This window comes from Plectropomus leopardus, chromosome 19, assembly GCF_008729295.1.
Source record: "Plectropomus leopardus isolate mb chromosome 19, YSFRI_Pleo_2.0, whole genome shotgun sequence".
In the NCBI taxonomy this organism is placed as follows: Eukaryota; Metazoa; Chordata; class Actinopteri; order Perciformes; family Serranidae; genus Plectropomus; species Plectropomus leopardus.
This window is the reverse complement of record NC_056481.1, coordinates 3,375,652-3,396,651: the sequence shown is the minus strand read 5'-3', so window position 1 is coordinate 3,396,651 and position 21,000 is coordinate 3,375,652. Positions and strand designations below refer to the sequence as shown.

Below are 21,000 nucleotides of genomic sequence, written 5' to 3'. Positions count from 1 at the left end.
ATTTAATAGGTTTATTTAGCACCAGCCACAAACATCACGCGTGCACGCGCACACACACACACACACAGACACACACACACACACACACACACACACACACACACACACACACACACACACACACACACACACACACACACACACACACACATAGTCACTGTCATGTTACACTCCGGCAGCAGCCTCCGAGCCGTCTCCCTCTCAGGGATGCCCTGCCGTTGTTTGTCATCCTCCCACGCGCTCCCGGGGGAAATGAACGCAGCAGACCAGACGGAGAGGAAGAGGAGGAGGAAGACGAGTCAGAGAGAAGCCCAGTCAGCCGTCACCTTCCTCCTCGGCGCTGGAAAATTACATCTCCGCCCACACTCGTTCTGATCAAGCATGTGTGGAGATTAGTTTATTTTGAAGTGCTTGTCGTATCAGAGGAGGAGGGTCTGAATGCAGTTAATGTTTGTGAGCGTGTAATGGAAAACATTTTTCACAGAAACTTTATATTTTAAAGAAATTATTGTAAAGCAGAGAGTAGTTTAATTTGAGCACACAAAAACAATAATAATATTTTTTTATTTTCTGTTTTGTCGTCTGTTTATGTATGAGTCTGTTCATCATGTTCTGTCTGCTGGTTCATGTTGTGGAAAATGAAGCCCTATTTTTTTTCCCAGAATTTCGATTTTCTGTCCCCCCCTTTGGAGACATGCGTGAGACACACTGAGCACATTAACCCTTTGAAACCAGGATCACCATCAGTTTTCTTGTGCTACTTTGAGAAGCCTCTCACTTTGAAATCTGAGCAAATTCGTTTGATTTCTTTTTTAAAAAATGGGAAAAAGTCAATGACCAACTTTGCAATAAATGTTCACAAACTGCAAGAAATTTGGAAATTTGTGAAAGGTGATAAGAGAATCACCCTAAAATTATTAAAATATCCAAATAATTAAAAAAAAAAATACATTATAATTATAATAAACTCATGTTAAATTATGTCACAGAAAACAATATAATAAAATTGATAAGATAGTTACTTTTTTAAAGTATAATTTCAGATTTCAGATAATTTTTTTTGTAACTTTTTCAAAATTTTTATTTTTTTCTTGTTTTTATTTTATTTTATTTTTTGCTCATTTTTGGGCTGTGTCTCGTTAAGTTGCTCATTACTTTCTCCTCGTGTTTTTGAAAGAACTCAAACCAGTTTGCTCAGCTTAGAGTTATATATGCTTTTTATTAGCACAAATATGCATTGCATGCATTTGTCTTATTATTATCATTACTTTTATTTTCTCCAGGTGCTTTGAAGTCGTACCTGCGGGAGCTCCCTGAGCCTCTAATGACATACGAGCTGTACAACGACTGGATCCAGGCCTCCAAGTCTGTATCCTCTCCACCTTATTGTTGCTGTTAGATCACTGCTGGTATTGATCAGCTTTTGTTTTGAACTTTATGTTAAAATGTTATACCTTTTGTTTTCTTTCCTGTCGTTCTGCAGCATTCAAGATCAAGACAAGAGACTTCAGGCTCTCCTCAACGCCTGCGAGAAGCTCCCGCCCGCCAACAACAACAACTTTAAGTGAGTCACTGTTTCCATGTTTCACTCTTTGTGCTCGTCTCCTGGGACCAGCTGGAAGTCAGCCGGCTCAAAATCTTCAGTTCGACTTCACATTTTTAATTCATCTCTTGCACAAACTATCTAGTTCTTGACGATCTTAAGTAGGAGCAATCTGCCAAATTATGAGTCATGTTTTTTGGGGAGTTTTCTCTTAGTTCTTCCTTGTGAAAGAAGTACTCAGATCTTTTTTCTTAGGTAAAAGTAGCAATAAAACTGTGTAAAAATACTCTGTTACAAGTGAAAATCCCACATTTAAAATCTTACTTAAAGTGCAAATGATAATTATCGATGCATTCATGTTTTTCAGTGTTGCAGCTTGTTAAAGTGGAGCTGATTTTTGTGATTTTATATACTGCTTGTTAGATTAACCCTTTGAGACCTGAGCAAATTGGCTTGATTTCTTTCAAAAACATTGGAACAAGGAAATGAGGAACAAAGGAGGAAATGACCCAAAAATGAGCAAGAAAATATTAAGAAGTAATAGACAATTACCTGAAAATTAAATTAAATTAAATTAAATTAAATTAAATTAAATTAAATTAAATTAAATTAAATTAAAAATTAAATATTTTTGAATAGAGTTTGAATCTGATATGTTTGAAAAATACCTTGATGGGTCCTTGAAAGTCATGGAAAACTTTTGACGTTTTGTCCATGAATATATGTGGGAACCCTGATGACCATAAAATGTATTTGAATAAAAAAAGAAAAAGGAAAATAAAGTTAAAAAAAAAAAAACACACAATAAATGACCTGGAAAAAAAGTCTTTTAAAAATTATAATAATTCTGTGACCTAATTTTAAATATATGTCATGATAATAATTAACAAAAAATATTGTTTTCCCTAGCTTTTTTTTTTTTTTTTTTTTAAATTACAAATCTACTACTACTACTTAACCATTTGAAAGCTCAGCAAATTGGCTTGATTTTTTTAAAAAATGGGAAAAAGGGAATGAGCAACTTGACAAGACATGGCCCCAAAATTACCAAGAAATTGGCCAATAGTGACAAGAAAATTACCTAAAAAACATCAAAAATAAAAATTAAAAAAAATACAAAAAATTACCTTAAAATCCTGAAAATATTATATATAATAATATATAATAATTATAATTATGACATATATATATATGACTATATTATAACATAGTTTTCAGAATTTTTCTCTTTTTTGGTAATATTCAATAATCCCCAGCAGGTTTAATTTTCAGCTAATTTCTATGTCCCCTTTCATAATACATAATATACATAATACAATTTCTTACTGAGTTGCTTATCATCTTTTTTCACGTTTTCGAGAGAAATCAAACCAATTTTCTCTGGTTTATTAAAGGTGTCTGAACGCAGCATGAGAAAAGTGGTTTCGGTCCCGGTGTTAAAGGGTTAAGTGCAGTACTTAAATAAATGTACTTTGGTACATTTCACCGCTGTGTCGACCTTTATAGATAAAATGGGCTTTTTCGTTTGGTGCCACTGGTCAGCTGGTGTCACTGATTGTTACCATGGAAACTCTAAGCCTCCGTGAAGCTCGTGTGATTGACACCTGCCAGGAAACAAAAACCAAAAACCACCGACCTCTGCGTGAAATGTTGCAGAGAAGAGAGCGCTCATGTCTGAGGAGCTGCAGTATTTGCTGCTGGATGAAGACGAGTAGACGATATTTGCTGAAGGGCTTATCTCGTGATCAAAAGGAAAAAAACGGAGGAAGAGGAAGAGAGAAAGGGCCGAGGGAGAAATTGAAAGAGCAGAGATGCTGCAGCACTTGTCAGCGTCATCATCGAATCGCACAAATAGGGCGTATTTTTAGCCGGTCGTCCTCCGAGGAGACCTGTCAGACCTGTCCAGATGATGGCTGCTGGCTGCAATGAGCTGCCTGATGTTCATTCATTCAGCTGTAGTTCGGCTCGGGATGAGTCACACAAACGCACCGGCACGTTTCTGTATCCGAGGAAACCCGACTGACGATAGTTTGCTGTGATAATGAGCTCCGAAAGCACTCTGCTCTGTTCTGACCACAGCTGGATCACGAAACGCAGCACGAGGAGGCCGGGGGGCTGCAGCACCACGCATGACCCAGGGAGTGTCGGGCCTTTCTCAGATTTTACCATGTTTCTGGGACTTTAGGACATTTGTCAGATTTTACAATGTTTCTCCGATTCTTAGGACGTTGCTGATTTTAGGATTTTTCTAGGATTTTAAGATGTTTCTAGGATTTTAGTACATTTTTCAGATTTGAGGATATTTCTCAGGTTTACAGAAGTTTCTAGGATTTTAGGATGCTTTTAGGATATAAGGTGTTTTTAGGATTTTAGGTTGTTTCTAGGATTTTAGGACATTTCTTGGATTTTAGGATGTTTCTAGGATTTTAGGACATTTCTAGAATTCTAGGACATTTGTATGATTTTAGGACATTTCTGTGATTTTAGGTTTCTAGGACTTTAGGACATTTGTCAGATTTAACGATGTTTCTCGTTTCTTAGGACGTTGCTGATTTTAGGATTTTTCTAGGATTTTAGGATGTTTCTAGGATTTTAGTACATTTTTCAGATTTGAGGATATTTCTCAGGTTTAAGGAAGTTTCTAGGATTTTAGGATGTTTTTAAGATTTTAGGATATTTCTAGGGTATTAGGACGTTTCTAGAATTCTGGGACATTTGTTTGATTTTAGGACATTTCTCAGATTTTACGATGTTTCTCCAATTCTTAGGACATTGCTAATTTTAGGATTTTTCTAGGATTTTAAGGTGTTTCTAGGATTTTAGTACATTTTTCAGATTTGAGGATATTTCTCAGATTTAAGGAAGTTTTAAGGATTTTAGGATGTTTTTTAGGATATAAGATGTTTCGAAGATTTTAAGACATTTCCAGGATTTTAGGACATGATGACACTAGTTGTCATAGCAGGATACTGCTATATGCTATATATATATATATATATATATATATATATATATATATATATAAATATATAAAAATTATTTCTGGATTTTCCTTGAACACATCATTGGGATGCTGAAATTATATTTGAACAGAGTTTAATCTTATATTTTTGAAAAAAAAGTGTTCCTGATAAAAAAAAAAAAGCCCAAAAAATGGTCAGATTTTCAAGCTAATGACGGAAAATTCAGAGCACTTGCACTGAGACACTGAACTCTTTTAACGTTTTCTTCTTCCTGAAGAAGGTAAATGTGCTTACGATCAGTTAAATGGATTTAATGTTAAGTAATGTTTTAACTGACTGACCTTTTCTATCTGTTTTAACAGGTATTTGATCAAATTCCTCTCCAAACTGACTGAATATCAGGACGTGAATAAGATGACACCTGGAAACATCGCGATTGTGCTCGGACCGAACCTGCTGTGGATGCACAACGAAGGGTGAGAGAGACACATTATCACAATAATTTACTGCTTATTATGTAACAATTAATTATTAACTAACTGTTTACATTTTTTTTTTTCCCCTACTTTCCAGTAATTTCCTTGTAACGTCTGATTCATTTCTTTTGAATTCTTTGGCCATTTCTTTTTTAAGTTGCTCCTCGCCCTTTGATGTTTTGTAAGGAGAGCAAGCTAATTTTTTCAGGTTTCAAAGGGTTAAATGCTTTTCCTGTGAGGAGAAGGACCTTGTGACACTCACAAACATAATAAACCACAAATGTAACAAATATCTGCAGCTTTTAATGTAATAATCCCACAAATGTAACAGCAGCTGCCGTTCGGATGTCTCATCGATGTCTTTTCTGGATTTGGTATAGATGTCTCTTCTGTATGTCATATAGATGTCTTTTTGGATGTCACATCGCTGTCTTTTCTGGACATCAATTGATGTCTTTTCTGGACGTCATATTGATGTCTTTTCTGGACATTTGCAGGAGATTTTGTATTACGTTTGTAGGAGGCAGCTATTATTTCATTTGTGAGAAATTTATTGGTTGTTATGATGATTATTACATTAGAAGCTGCAGATATTCATTATATGATCTTACAAACAATCAAGATGCTTTGGAGGTATGTTCATGTGTGAGAAAAAAAAAAATATATATATATATATTTTTTTTATGCAGTAGGTAAAGCTAGAAAAAGCAGGACTCCGCAGAGTCACAGCTCAGTTTCTCTTCCTCTTTTTGTTGAGCTGCTGATATTCGTGATGCCGCTCTGAGTTCAGAGTGCTAATAACCAAACGGCTGATGGGCGCAGAGCTCCGACACATCTGCAGGAGACTTTTATATCTCAGAGCGCGCTCATGATGGTGATGAGTAAGCAGTTTGTAAAGGGTGAAGGACACCTCGTCGAAATCTCTGTGTAAATCTCACAAACTCTTTATCCCTCTCAACTTTTAATTAGTATTTTAATAGCCAACATTCCCGAAATGGTTTTCATTTTCTCCTTTTTTTTAATGGCTCTGTAATCATGAAAATGTGCTAATCACCGCCCGAGTGTAAGTCTTTACGATCCAAACATTAAAAAAGAGTCTCTCGTCTGTCTGCTGCAGGAACATCACAGAGATGATGACCACGGTTTCTCTGCAGATCGTCGGCATCATCGAGCCCATCATCCAGCACGCCGACTGGTTCTTCCCCGGAGGTGAGCGCAGATCACACAAGAGGGAATAGATTTTTTTTAATTATTTTTTTTTTAAATATGTATTTATTAGTTTTAAGCAGTTATACATTTAAACATAACATAACACAACACAATGTACAAAACGGAACTTTCCCAGAAATAAATAAATGGCAGTGACAAAAAAAATAATATACATAATACAATTTAAAAAAAAAAAAAAAAATAATATATATATATATATATATACATACATATATATAATGATAATAATAATAATAATAATAATAATAATAATGTAACAAATATTTTTAAAAAATAACACAAATTTGACATGCAAAAGGCCATTAATTAATAAAATAAGTAATTTTAAAAAAACAAACAAAAAAACTGCAGTACAATAAAATAAATGAAATGAAAAAGCACATAAATCAATCAGGGTTTATACATTACATATTCCTCACAGTAAACTGACATATTCAGCGTTACCTCACTCTTCTCATGCCTCTTAACTTGACGTAACTTGACGTTAATGTTTTTAACCGGTGGCCAAAAGAGGGACATTTTAACACTTTTCCAGCACTTTGCAATAAAGCGTTTGGCTTTTAGGAGACATTGGTCAAACATTTTTCTGTCTCTACTGGATAGAGGACAGCTGTCTGGGTAAATTCCAAAAATACATATCTTAGGACAAAGTGATATTTGAAGACATGTAATCTGATAATATAGATAGAATAGAAATCCTTAATTAATTCAGTGAGGGAAATTGTTTCGTTACAGCAGCAAAAAGGAGAGCAGCAACTGAATAAAAATATTTGTTAAAAAGGCAAAATATGCAAATATATATACAAAGGAAGGCACTTATAAAATAAAGTTAAATAAAATCGAACAAAAAAAATAATAAAGATATTTACAGTATGCACAAAGAAAAAAAACAAACAAACAAAAAGATTAAAAAGAGCATTAATAAAGAAAAAAAGTGCAAATAAGTGTGCAAAAAGTGGAGATGGGTGTGCAAACATAGAAATGTGCATTTCCACAAGCAATGCTATAATAAAGTTTGGAGGACATTTCACTTATAACAGTAGATTTTTAATTTGGACATGAGGACTCACTTATTCACAAAGTCAAACACTGAATTGTTTCTGTCTTTTCTCAGAGATCGAGTTCAACGTCACGGGGAACTACGGCAGCCCCGTCCACACCAACCACAACGCCAACTACAGCTCGATGCCGTCCCCGGACATGGATCAGATGGACCGGAAGCAGAACGACCAGAGCCGACGGCCGCTCAGCGTCGCCACGGACAACATGATGCTGGAGTTCTACAAGAAAGACGGGTACGAGCTAGATTTCTCTACTCAGACTACATTTCTTTAACAAATTTAGCTCCACCAAAATCCTGAAGGTTAGAGAAGATGTGTTAAACAGACGACGATTAATTATTGTCCTTTTAAAACTTTATTTTGATGATTTTCAAGTTATTGAACAGATGAACACAGTACGCAAACAACCATATCACAGAAAGGAAGTAATAATAATGATAATAACCGTCCAAGGCTCAGGAAGAAATAGAAACTAAAAAAAACAAACAAAAAAAGGCACAAGACTAGACAGGACTTTCTTCCTCACCTCAAAATTAAGACTTAAGTCTTGTAAAATTAAGTTAAGACTTTACTGTCTTAATATTAGGATTTTCTTCTCATAATATTATGACTTCATTCTGGTAATATTTTGACTTTGTTCTGGTAAAATTACGCCTTTATGCTGGTATATTCAGACTTTTTTTTCTCATAATTACAGCTTTATTCTTGTGATATTATGACGTCATTTTCGTAACATCATGACCTTTTTTTCTCGTAATTTGTGATGTTACAACTTTGTTTTTGTAATATTACGGCCTTATTCTCCTAATAATATGACTTTATTCTAAAAGTCTTTTTTTCTCAGTTAAGACCCTAATCCTGCTTTGTACTTCAGAGAGAATTGTGCACTTCGTAAAAAATTAAAGTGCAACTTTACAACCGTGTGCAGCTCTAAATCTAAAAGCTTTTGTGCTTAAAACAGAAAACTGCTCTTTGAAAGGCAGCCTCTCTGTGCTGCTTCTGAAGAGGGTGTTTCTATTGAAAGCTGAGCTCTATTGATCAGATCCAGCACACACACACGCACACACGCACACACGCTGGGTCCAGGTTTAATTAGCTGGGCTACTCGTGGTCCCAGGGCTGCAGAGCTCAGACTAGCCGCGGGGCCCGATAAGACGGAGGGTGCATTAAAGCATTAAAGAAAGAGACGCAGAGACAGACGGAGAGGAGCGAGAAAGAAAAGCCACTGACTGGTTCTCAGCTAATCCTCCTCCACCGCTTCAGGATTGTCAGATTCCTCATTTCACACACTAAATGTCACCGTCTTGCCCCTCTCTCTCTCTCTCTTTAGGCTGCAGATAAACAGTTTTCTTTCTGTCTACCTCAGAGTGAAACCGAGCTCTAACGCTGCGGTCACCTCTCACATGAAACTTGTGTAATCAGCGGGGAATTCTTCTCACCTCACATGTCCGACTCTGTCAAAAGGCAGTCGTGCAGAAACTTTGCGAAGTGGCCTCTCCTCAGGTTTTTTTGTAGAGCTACCTCGTGAGATGAGCTGTCAGTGTGGATCCAGCCTGATGAAGCTGCAGGTCTGCACAGAGGAGGAGAGGACTGCTGATTGATTCACAGGCGCAGTGACGTGACTCCGTCTGGAAGTTTAACACCAGTTTTCTCCTGACTTTTTGTAAGAGGAGTTTTTAAAAAAAAATTTTTATCACAGTTTGGGTTTGTGGAAGCGCATCTATAGTTGGGTTTCTATCCAAATGTATCGCAAATTTTAAGTTAATTTTCAGAAAATCAGCAAGAGAGAAACAGCAGACGGAGCTGATTCTCCTGTGAGGTGCTGCTGCAGAGACGGGGCAACGAGATGAAGTTGGGGCAACGAGATTTCTATCGAGTGATGCTCTGCGATTTCTCTCTGCGATTTCTCCTCGTAGGTTTCTGCATGACAGTGTTGCTACATGTAAACCCCAAGATGCCTCTTTGTTTTTATTTTTATGTTTTGTTTTTTTTCCAAAGAACACAAATACGCTTAAAAAAACAGGACCGAGGGTGATGAAATCAAACTTAATATCAATAGTAAGACCTTATGTAAAGGGTTGTTTTCACTTTACTCCTGAGGAGGGCGGAGTTTCCATTACAGATTTACGGAAAACTTAAGCGATATTTTCGAAATGTCGATGAAACACAATTGTGAGATGACTTTTTCCATGTTATGAGACTTCTCCTCTCGTGATAACATCCCAGTAACCATGGCGATGGATGTTTTAAAAAACATTAGCAGCTTTATTTCTATTGCAGCCACTGAACTAGCCGTCATTACTTACAATCCAGGGCGACGTAGGCGTGTTATGGAGCCATGATGGAAAGGCGAGCCCCTTATACGTGGGAGCGGCCATGTATGAGGGATTTCTGGGAGCTGATAGTTCATGATTTCACAGAGGAATTTTGGATTCAAAACTTCCAGATGATCCTCTCAACTTTCTCAGAGTTATGTGATGCAATAACAGCTCTTGTAGCTCCTGCTGCATCATGAGGGAGCCAGTTCCTCCTGACAAGCTCATAGCCATAGCATCATGTGACCTTAAAAAGACTAAAAAGTGTTTTGTGAAATTCTGCTTCTTTAAGTCGCCTGAAATACCACCTCATGCAAGCGTAAAAACTACTGCGATAAATGGCAGTTTTTTCTAAACTTTATTGGAAACCTGACTGCTGTTTTTTTTAAAAAATTTTTCTACTTCATTTCAGTTGTCTTGAAAGGAGAAAAAGTCTTCTCGTAACTTTTGCCAAATAGTTCAGAGCTTGCTTTATTTTAAAAATGTGATTGTATGCTGTTGGGTAAATATTTCCCATAATTGGAGCTAACAGACACCAAACATTAAAAAAAACTAGTGTCGTAGTACCCGAGGTCGGTCTCGGGACCACTTTTAGAGGGTCTCAGTCCCGTCTCCGAATTGAACACATTTCGACTCAGTCATATCTGGATCTCGGACATAGCGAACTCGAAATCGGTTGAGACACAGATTTATTTGTTTACATAGTTACTTTGATGGGATTTACAACTTCCTTCTTTAAATCAACCGATAATTGATTAGTTTGCTTTTTTTTATAACGACTCCGAAATCAGAGGAAAACTATACAGACATGCATAGTTAGTATGGTCTCGTTTAGAGAGTCTCGGTCTTATCTTGAGGTCCAACACATTTTTGACTCAGTCTCATCTCGGTCTCGGACATAGCGGACTCCGGATTTTTAATCAACACCGGTTGAGACCACGATGGATTGATTCGTTGACATGATTACTGTGATTGCATATAAATCATTTGTAGTTTGCTTTTTTTTGTCACCAGTGTCGGCTGCCACCTTTCATAGAAATGAGAGGAAAATTGGTCCTGGTCTGGACTCGGTCTCCGCACACTCTGATCTCGGTCAAGTCTTGGTCTGGCTTAGTATGGTCTCGACTACAACAAGAACCAAAAGAAGGGTGTCCACATACTTTTGGCCGTGATATTGCACTGTGCCGTGCTTTTTAAACTCTGGGTGTGATGCATGAACGCACCAAACTTTCTGAGGGGCTGATTTTCTTGTATCAGGGTAATTTTGACATCATTAACGACAAACAGAGCGATCATTTTCTCTGCGGGTTTTGCCATGTCGGCAGCGCTTCAGGGAGCGATTCACCCCGAAAATCGCTCTCCTCATTACACTCAGCTCGTCCCTTTGCAGCCCCCCCGCGGGGCCAGAGTCCCCTGTTTTCCTCCTCCATCTTGGCTCTCGTCTTAAGAGCTCATCCTGCCAAAGTTGCTGCTTTGATAACAATGTTGTTAATGAGTCCGGGGGGGACTCTGTCCTCCTCACTCCCTGTCCTCACTGTGCTTGTCTTTGTCTTTAACTATGCAGCATTAGGAAGATACAAAGGTACAGTATAGATCCTTCTACCCCCGACACATCCTCTCATCGGTCTGTCCATCATGTGCTCATCTCAGCTGCACGTTGACAGGAAGTGTCGCTATTTGTCACCTGTGTGCGTGTGTGTGTGTGGGGGGGGTGTTTGATGCTCCGCTCAGGTGTGACACACTTTGGACTCCTTTAGTTCAATGTCTCCGACAGAGACGGGGGGACAAAGCGGGCCTTTCTCTCTCTGCGTTTGCATAAGAAGCATCTTTCTGGCGCTGGATAAACTTGTTCAGCCTGCGAGCACAAAGGCCTCTTGTTGTTAAGCCTCAGACGACTGCGTCCTTCAGTTAGTTCCTGTTTCATTTTAAAGGGACAGTTCACCCCAAAATAAAAACTACATATTTTTCCTCTGTGCTGTAGTGCTTTTTTTTTGTTTGTTTGTATTTATTTTACCCATATTATGCATCTTTTATTTATTTGTATCTATTTTACCTATTTTATTTTTTATTTTTATTTATTTCACCTATTTTAGTCATATTGTACTTTTTAAAATTTATTTTACCTATTTTGTACATCTTTTATTTATTTTATTTTATTTTTTTAACTATCTAGACTGATAACAACACTACACGCAAGATGGAAATATTTTTTAAATATATTTTTTATTTGGGGGTTAGCTGTCTTTTTAACCTTTTGGGCAAGTTGCTTGATTTTTTTCAAAAACATAGAAAGAAGGCAATGAGCAACTTAAGAAGAAATGAGCCAGAAATTGGCAAGAAATAGATTTTAAAAAAACAACATGAAAATTGCATGAAAGTTCTGCAATATAATTTTAATTTTTTTCCCTGAAAAAACAAGCAAACAAAAAAAAGTTAGGGAAGTGATATAAACAAACAAACAAAAAACAAAACAAAACAAAAAAAAAAAGAAATAGGGACATAAAAAAACTGAATAAACATTCATAAAATCATTTAAACAAAAATTCGTGAAGAAAAATAAATATCAGATTTTTTTTTAAATTCTAACTAGCCAAGTTGCTCACTACCTTTTCCCCCTATATTTTACAAAAAAAGTCAAACCAATTTGCTCAGGTTTGAACGGTTTAAATACTTAATACGGTTAATAAATACCTAAGTGTCTGAATGCAGCACAACAAAAGTGATGCTGATCCCAGTTTTAGTGGGTTTTACTGAAAATTTAAAAAAAACATTTCATGTCATAGTTCATGTCATCTAAACTGCTCGTGAAGATTTAACATCTCACCTTCCTCATAAAATCGTCATCCTGCAGGAGAATATGTCATTAAAAAAAAGGAAAATATACATTTAAAGGAGGCGTTGTCTTTTCCTGCATGCTCATGTTCATAATTACGCCCATATAAGGCTTTGTGGGTGGAGCAGTGTGACCCTAGACGCTGATCCTGGATCAGCTCCTTTCAGCGCCGTGAGTCTTGTGTTTAGCCGCCCTGACGATCTGTTTAAGGTGTGGAAAACTGGCCCCTCCCCTTTAAACCAAAACACACACACACACACACACACACACACACACACACACACACTCCGTTGACTTGATGATCTCTGTCCCACTGCAGCATGGGTGTCAGGGTGATGGACACTACTTGGGTGTCACGCAGGGGCTCGTCTTCTTCTCGTAAAATGTCGTCCACGCCACCGAGCGTGCATCCCCCCACCCCGCCCACTGACGCTCTCATCCCCGAGCAGCCTGGGGATTTCTCTGCCTCCCCCTCCCCCCCTCCTCCCCACTAACAGCGACCGAGCCAGGTAAGGCTGTCGTGCCTTCCCCCCTCCAGCCCCCTGCTCCCCTCCTGTTTCGCCACAAACTCCTCGCACTGCTGCTCCTCCCTCCCCGCCACGCGTGCTGCTGCGCCCTGCAACCAGAACAGCACTGTTTGCTCCACATTTTCTTGTTTTTGTTTTTTTTTTCCCACGAAATGTCCATCCTCACCTTTGTGTGAACCTCGCTGTCTCACCTCGGATGAAGCATGTGATGTCACATTTTGCGATTGCTCTTTAAAGGTCCAGTGTGTAGGATTTAGGGTGATGTATATTGGCAAAAATGGGAGTATAACATAAGTATGTTTTCTTTAGTGTATAATCACCTAATAAAAAGAAACCTTGTGTTTTCATTACCTTAGAATGACCTGTTTATATCGCACAATCTGATATCATCAAGTGTTGATGCATCGATGACTTACTTGTTTGTCCATGATTCAAAATACAACCAACCAATCAGCAGCACTTTTTTAAGGGGGTGATAATTCACAGTGTGCCATGCAAAAAAAAAAAAAACCCCAAAAACCCCCATTTCAATACCATCAGGCAGCAACAGCACGCAGAGATTTGCTTGGATTTTAAGCACATTTGAGGCAAGCAGCCCATCAGCGGCATGCCAAACAGCATTGGAGAAACACTGATTTTTAAAATGAAACAGTTTTCTTTCACATTTTTAATGGTTTAAATCACTAGGTCTGTTTGTTTTGGAAAGGAAGAGACCTCTGTGGATAATTCGGCTCCTGTTAAAAAATCTCCTCAACAATGGGACGCCCAGTAGTTCATTTGGTAAAGTACAAAGGCTATGTTCTTGCCACAGTGGATGCAGATTTGATTCCAACCTCGGCCCGTTGTTACTGTCATTCCTTCTCATTCCAGCTTTCATGCTTAAGCTGTCGTATCTAATAAAGGCAAAAAGCCCCAAAATAATGTTAAAAAACAAACAGAAAAAACCCAATGAACACTGAGCGACTTCTAACCTTGAGCATTTTCAGCTGGTTGTAATGTACAATCCTCACCACTAGATGGCACCAAATCTCCCAAAATCTTACACACTGTTTCTTTAATTTTTTCTTTTTCTTTTTTGGGGTTATTTTCTCATCCTTGTGGTTGTAGTAGCCATGTGTGGAGAGTTAATTATCTGCTTGAGTGGGGATACTGTGATTTCCATTCCTATTTAGGCTGACTTTTTATGTGACGTGGACAAGTTGAGAAAAGTTCATCTAAAGTTCATTGCTGCATGTGCATGAATTATATGTTTTATTTTCTTTGTCATTAGTCCAAGCATCATTAACAGCATAACAGTCCATTGTCGCAAGGCCCTGCAATGGATGAGGTGACTTTTCTGTTTTATTTCATTTCTGAGATTATCACCTATCCTTTTATTTTATTGCGCTGTTCCCCGTGGAGCCCTAACTTCTCCCTCTTGACACGATAATTAAAATTTTCTCCCTTAAACTTCCAAATCAATACTCCCACTGCTCTTTACCTCCTAACGAATTCATCCACTTTAACTGCATTTCAGCCTCTGGAGACCAGCTCGCCCCCCCGTGAAACACTGATATGTTTATCATTGCAGCTCGGATGATGCATCCTCCAATTGGTCGGACTCCTGTTACGCCTACCCCTCCCCCGAGGAGAGAGGCCGCCTCCCCCTTACCCCTCTTCCTCATCTTCCTCCTCCTCCTCCTCTTGCTCCTCCTTCTCGCTCCCTCACCACCACTTCTACACCCGTGCACCTCCGGGTATGCGTCCCGTAGCCCCCACGCCCGAATCCGTGCCCCCCGGCACGTCCCCTCCTTCCCGCCGCTGCGGCTACAGCCCACCCCCGCTCCCCCACTCCCTCTGCCCGTCCCCCCAGCAGCTTGACGTCAACTCCAACCCCAAACCCAACTCCCTGCACCTGCCCAAACAGGCCTCCATGTCCGACGCTTCGCATGCGACCCCGTCCGAAACGAATGGCTCCACCCTTTACATCAAACCCCCGCTCGTTCTTACTCGTCACGACCTGCTCCTGGGCTCCCCCAAACCCCCCAACACCCCCCTATCTGCTCCCCCTCCATGGGCAGCCTGTGCCTGTAGCCGGGAGAGAGGAGCCAAGCTGACTAGGTAAATGCTGCCGAACTCGCTCGTACTTCCAACACAACTCACACACAAATGAGGAGAAGCCCCACAGGGACACGAGAGAGAGGGAGGATGTGAGGATGTGAGGAGAGAGAAAGAAGGGGAAGGGTGAGATTAAGATACTCCCCACAGCGCCGCCCTCTTCTCCATCTTTAATTATTCCCTCGGATGTGTATCCGTCAGTCAACGCTCTTTAGGAACTCCATTATCAGATCCATCTTTTTTTTTTTTTTTATACAATTGTCATGAATGCAATCCATAACTTTGCATGTTGCCAGGATATTCAGGAGGCTGTTGCCAGGCAACAAAGGAAATTCAAAGCTTTCAGCGCATACCATTATAAAAAGTGGGTGTTAATGAGTCATACCAGTGGGCCCAGTCAGCTCCTGAGTGAGATCTTGAAAATGAGCAGAAACAGCACAATGTATACTGAACAAAAATTTAACATTTTTGGTATTTTTTTCTCCCATTTTTAACAGGATTAAGTTAAAGATCTAAGACTCTTGTTTTTTAGGGCTGTGAAATGATTATTTTCTAACTTTAATTTCACTGAACCGCAGAGTTGTTGCTCTACCGCTGCCTCCATCAGCTGTTTGTGAAAAGTAAAAAGGAGGAAATATTCAAATATAGCGAATACTTTAACTGGTATTGTTTTTTGTTTTTTTTTTTAGGTGGCTAAAATATGTTTTGCTGTGGCCCTGTCCAACTTTTTAATGCCTTACCTGTTGTGCATCACCCCTTGCCCCCTCATAAGTACCAAACAGTCCCTATCCCTAAACACTGAGGGAGGTCGGCACGGCAACAAGGACGTGCAGAACATCAAGTCCAGTTAAAGTCTGACGGAGGCGTTTGCATGACGGAATAGCTCAACTTTCAAGGGTGTGTCAGTCTGATTTCGGGAAGTTTGATTTAGTCTGATTTCAGTCGGACTAACATATTTACGTGTGATTTAAAAGTCCAGTTTTAGTCGGACTAACAGAATACTTTGACTTTTTCTAACATCAAGTAAACGTACTGTGTGCGTTGTGAGATCGAACTGCACATTTCAGAATGTAACACCTATGTAGTGATGATGCTGTAGTGCTCACGAACATAGATTTTAATAGCCAGAATTTGGAAGAAATATAACCTAACATAGGTTTTAACAACCCAAATTTGGAAGATATATATCCTAAAGTAGATTTTAACAACCCAAATTTGGAAGAAATACATCCTAACATAGATTTTAACAAACAAAATTTGGAAGAAATATATCCATCGAGTACAAAAAAAAATCTTGGATCTTAACTTAAACCGGTGAAAAAATGGGACCAAAAACTAAAGTGCTGCGTTTAAATTTTGGTTGATTGTGTGCTGAAGTAAAATAACACATCAGTTAATTGCATGTGTGTTTCTCCGGCTCGTCTTTAAATCCCAGCAGCTTCAGTCATCCGCTCATGCTTCATCTGCTGAGAGTCAGTCAGTGTAAACTGGTTATGTTGTGACCTTCAGGCCTTTCTCCCATTGGCATTCTGGCTGCACTGCGCTGTAAAAGTAAGGGAAATCCATTAAGCCATTAGGGTTTATTTGGGGTTTTTTGACAGCTTCTGCAGCCGTGCAGCATAGACTACATGTTCGCCTGGTCACTCAGGCAATTTGACATTGAACTATGGGTGCTCTCATATTTTTTCTTTTATGTACCCGCAGATTTATGGAAACAGCTTTGACATGTTATTAAAGAGAAGAGAGATGCACGAGGCAGCTTGTGATTTCTTGTGTGTGTGTTTTTTTTTTTTGTCCTCAGTACACTGAAGAACAAGGAGCTATCCCCAGTTATTGGACAGAAGGGACTCCAGGGGACAATGACATCTAGTGGACAGTCTGATCACAGCCCTCACACCCTGAGGAGAGGTAATCACGCTGTGTCATACCTTGGTATTCGTCTGAATTTAAAAAAAAAAAAAAAAAAAAAAATTCATGTTATACTCTTAATGTGTGGAAGATAATTCAAATTATAAGTCCAAATAGAAAATTACATTAAAATAAAAAAAAAAAAAAACTAAAATAAAAAAAGATTATTATTTTACTACACTACTAGGAATAATCAGGCCATAATTAAAGTTAAAAATAAAAAAAAAGGAAATTGAAAAAGCAAATTTAAAATGTGAATGGATAATTTACTTACTTCTTTCATTTCTTGTTTGTCTCTCTGCAGCCAAAAAGCTGGCCCCGATCCCTCCCAAAGTCCCGTACTGCCAGTCAGGAGCCATGTCCGACCAGTCCACAGGTCAGCCGTCTCCCGTCAGCCTGTCCCCCACTCCTCCCAGCACCCCGTCCCCGTACAGCTTCAGCTACCCGCAGGGCTACGCCACCATCGGCTCCCCGGGTCAGATCCAGATGGCTACCACCCCGTCCCTCTCCTCTCCGCCCTCGCTGGCCGGGACTCTCACCAAGGCCAGGCCGACCCCAAAGCCGCCGCGGCAGAGGCCCAGTTTACCTCCTCCTCAGCCCCCCAGCACACCTGGTACCAGTCCTCAGCCTCTGGAGCACTCCACGGGTCTCCTGGACGGTTTGTCTCCGGGGGAGAGCATGTCCACAGGTAAGGTGTACACACCTTGACTCAGCTGTTGTATTTAAGTTTTCCACTATTTTTAGCTCCTATTTCACTATTTTCTTAGATTTTCTCAGAAATTATTGAGCTTTTTACTCTATTGTATTTATTTGAGCCCATTAGTTACTGGCTTAAAGGCATTTGGTGAATGATTTTTTTCAGATTAATGATTTTGATGCCTTTTAAGACTTTTTAAGGATCCCGGGATCCCTTTAACCCTTTGAAACCTCATTTTTTGTGCTGTTTTCAGACGCCTTTCAAAAGTAGTCAAACCCTTGAACACTGAGCAAATTTGTGTGTTTTCCTCCAAAAACACAGGAAACGGCAATGAGTAACTTTTTAAGAGATGTTTTAGCAATTGAAAAAAAAGGAAAAAAAAGTAGATTTAAAAATATATATATTTTTAAGAAGCTAGGGGAAACTGTATAGGGAATAATGTGAAAAAATGTAGAGAAAACCTATCTAAAATTATCATAATTAAATATTATGAAACAATTTCCAAAATTATTATATTTTTAAACACTTTTCCAGGTTATGTCCGTGTTGTTGCTGTTGTTTTCTTTTTAATATTTTTTTTTTTTTTTTTTTTTTTTAACTTTTTTACTTACTTACTCAGGTAGGTTTCTTGTACTTTACACTAATTTCTTGCAAATTTTTGGATCATTTTCTCTTTTGTCGCTCATTGCCTTCTTGTCATGTTTCTAAAGAAATAAAGCAAATTTGCTCAGGGTCCAAAGGGTTAAAAACATAGTTTGTTTTGGGTTTTTTTCTGGATTTTAATTATTAGTTTGCATAATCCTGTACCAGTTTGGAGTTACACAAAAATTGTTTCTAACTTTATACTCAATTTATCTTTTTATTTGCCTCCCTTGCAGATTTTCAGTGTGTTTTGGTCTAATTTTCACCTCTCTGTCGACTGCTTTTATTGTCTCACTTGCAGCGGTATGAGCCGAGAGGTTCAGTGTGATTCTGTGTGTGAGAGGGACTTTTAGGGTAAGCAGGAGTTCCTGTGCTAAAGCTTCACCTCACCTCCCCACCCCTCTGATCCCTCTGACATCCCGGCCGAACACGAAGCCGGCTCACAGGAGGGGCGAGGCTGCCGGTGGAAGCAGAGTTTTTCGGCTGATCCTCGGCGGCCTCGCTCTCCTGCATGACTCCTCATTAAACGCCGACACACAGCGACTGCGTTCAGTCCAGCTTTAACCCGTTATTTTGGCCTTTGCATGGTGGCTGAGAATGATGGATGCATGGCTTACATGAGCTGAACAGACCAGGGCCTCCAACCCTCTCTGCCCTCAGGATCCCCACCCATAATGCCCTGCTCCAGCTGCCCACTCCCCTCACACACTCCCGCTCCACTCCACGATGTTGCGCCTCACTGCCACCTCAGTCAGCGCACTTCCTGTCTGTGCAGTCGTTCATCACACTGTGGATGTCATCAAATGAATACTTTTTATTTTTGCATTAAACTGAGGTCAATATATGAGTTTATACATGAGAAAAATGAACTACATTCATCCTTACGGGTTTAAGGTTTTGATAGTGTTTACTGGATTGATCAGGTAATCAATAGGGATGCACAATATTGAAAAATGTACTTGTATCCACTACAGATGTGACAGATAGATAGATAGATAGATAGATAGATAGATAGATAGATATTTTATTTGGTATTGCAGGACTGCTCAGCCTTGACTCATTATGAAGGCAAACATTTAGGATTTATCAGCCTCTTCAGCACCAATCTTGACCATATTTTTTAAAATCTGACACCAACTTTATAAAACCTTCAATTACTTCAATTAAATATAGAAATAAAACATTTTTTGAATGTTTCCTGCACAGTCCGACCGCCAGAATAAATGTTGGCATTGTATGTTTCTGCAAACCATGTATATGTTACATTTGGAAATATCATTAGTCATAGTCGTCAATAGTCATTTTAGAAATGTTGATATGATACTGACGAAATGTACAAATGTAATATATCTGTGGTAAAAAAACTACAATGCCAACAATTTACTCTGCAACGAGTCTTTAATTTATAATTTTAACACAAAGTGATCATTTTTAGGTAGAAATATATTGTCCTACATGTAAACTTGTAATTAATAAAATATTTATCTTATGCAGTTCATTGGCTAAAAGTAAGTATGTAGACACCCGTTACATACTGTACTTTTTATATATCACACACACCCCTTTCATGCATTATTTTTGATTTATTCATGCTGTAACTGCGGTTTGAGCTTATGATGACCCGCCTGCTGTGTGTAACCTCATCCAGCATCGATGAAACCTCATCTTGAATGATCCGTTTCCCTCTAAAACCCTTTTTTTATTATTATTTTTCACCCGAATCAACAGTATTTTTGCTTCACTCGTGCCTGTCTGTGTCTCTGCTCTGCCAGATTCTCTCTGCAACTTGGACATCCCCGTTATCAACGTGGACCTGGACGGTATTTTTGACTTGCCCCACATCTCCCCCTTCAGAACTCAGTGGCGCTGTTCGAGTCGACCAACAACAGAGCGGAGTCGGAGGAAGAGTCTGAGAGCACAGTGCTATGACGCCACTGAGTCCCCCCCCCCCCCCTCCTCTCCTCCTCCTCCTCCTCCTCCTCCTCACCCCCCCCATCCTCGGCTGATTAAATCCAACACGCTTCTGCCGCAACGTCTCGCTCAAACACCGCCACGCACTCATTCATTGACCTTTTCACCTCTGCAGCTGGATCCGTACAAAGAGGTCTGTTTAAAATAACACAAAATATACACCGAAAAGAAATCACGAGCGAGAAAGCTGTCGGATGACTTTTGATCAGACACACATTTTCTTTTATTTATTTAGTGTTTTATGTTTCTTTTTGCCTTATTTGATTGCAATATTGCCTTTAACGTCACACACACGAGACTGAAAACAGGCTGCTGGGAGGAACGAGTGCTCTTTGCTGCTGCTGCTGCTTCTCACGAGTGAATTTAAGAAGGAAGAACAACGCGGTACTTTACATCTGTCAAATCTCTTCTGTTTATCTCCCATCTCCAGTTCCTCCTTCATTCCTCAGGGGTATCAGTCGAAATGCCTCGCTCTGGCATGTGGTGGCAACAACCCCCCCCGAAGTTCTGTCCCACCTGAGCGTTCACTGTGAGTGTGCCAGTATGTCGTTTTGGAAAAGTGTGTGCGTGTGTGTGTGTTTATATGTGTAATTGTACTTTATGATGTTGCACTGTTGGTGTCGTGGAGCGTAAACGGGAATGCATGTTTTAGAGATTTAGTTAAAAAAAAAAACAACGACCAGGTTGCAAAGATGTAAAAAAAAAAATCACACTTTTCTCTGTATTGACATCAATCA

General features: G+C 39.2%; 1 protein-coding gene across 1 annotated transcript in view; it reads left to right on the top strand.

Annotated features, from left to right (window-relative positions):
* Positions 1–20,248, top strand: part of LOC121958923 (rho GTPase-activating protein 44-like) — an 83,310-nt gene extending 63,062 nt beyond the window's left edge. Inside the window, 15 exon segments of the mRNA XM_042508106.1 lie at positions 1,284–1,365; positions 1,484–1,564; positions 4,869–4,982; positions 6,100–6,191; positions 7,327–7,507; positions 10,964–10,966; positions 11,153–11,170; positions 12,741–12,905; positions 12,907–12,930; positions 14,519–14,574; positions 14,577–15,048; positions 16,847–16,953; positions 17,258–17,641; positions 20,065–20,142; positions 20,145–20,248. Of these exon segments, the coding sequence (XP_042364040.1) occupies positions 1,284–1,365; positions 1,484–1,564; positions 4,869–4,982; positions 6,100–6,191; positions 7,327–7,507; positions 10,964–10,966; positions 11,153–11,170; positions 12,741–12,905; positions 12,907–12,930; positions 14,519–14,574; positions 14,577–15,048; positions 16,847–16,953; positions 17,258–17,641; positions 20,065–20,142; positions 20,145–20,221 (1,934 nt within the window). The 3' untranslated portion in view covers positions 20,222–20,248.
* Positions 20,249–21,000: the final 752 nt, after the last annotated feature.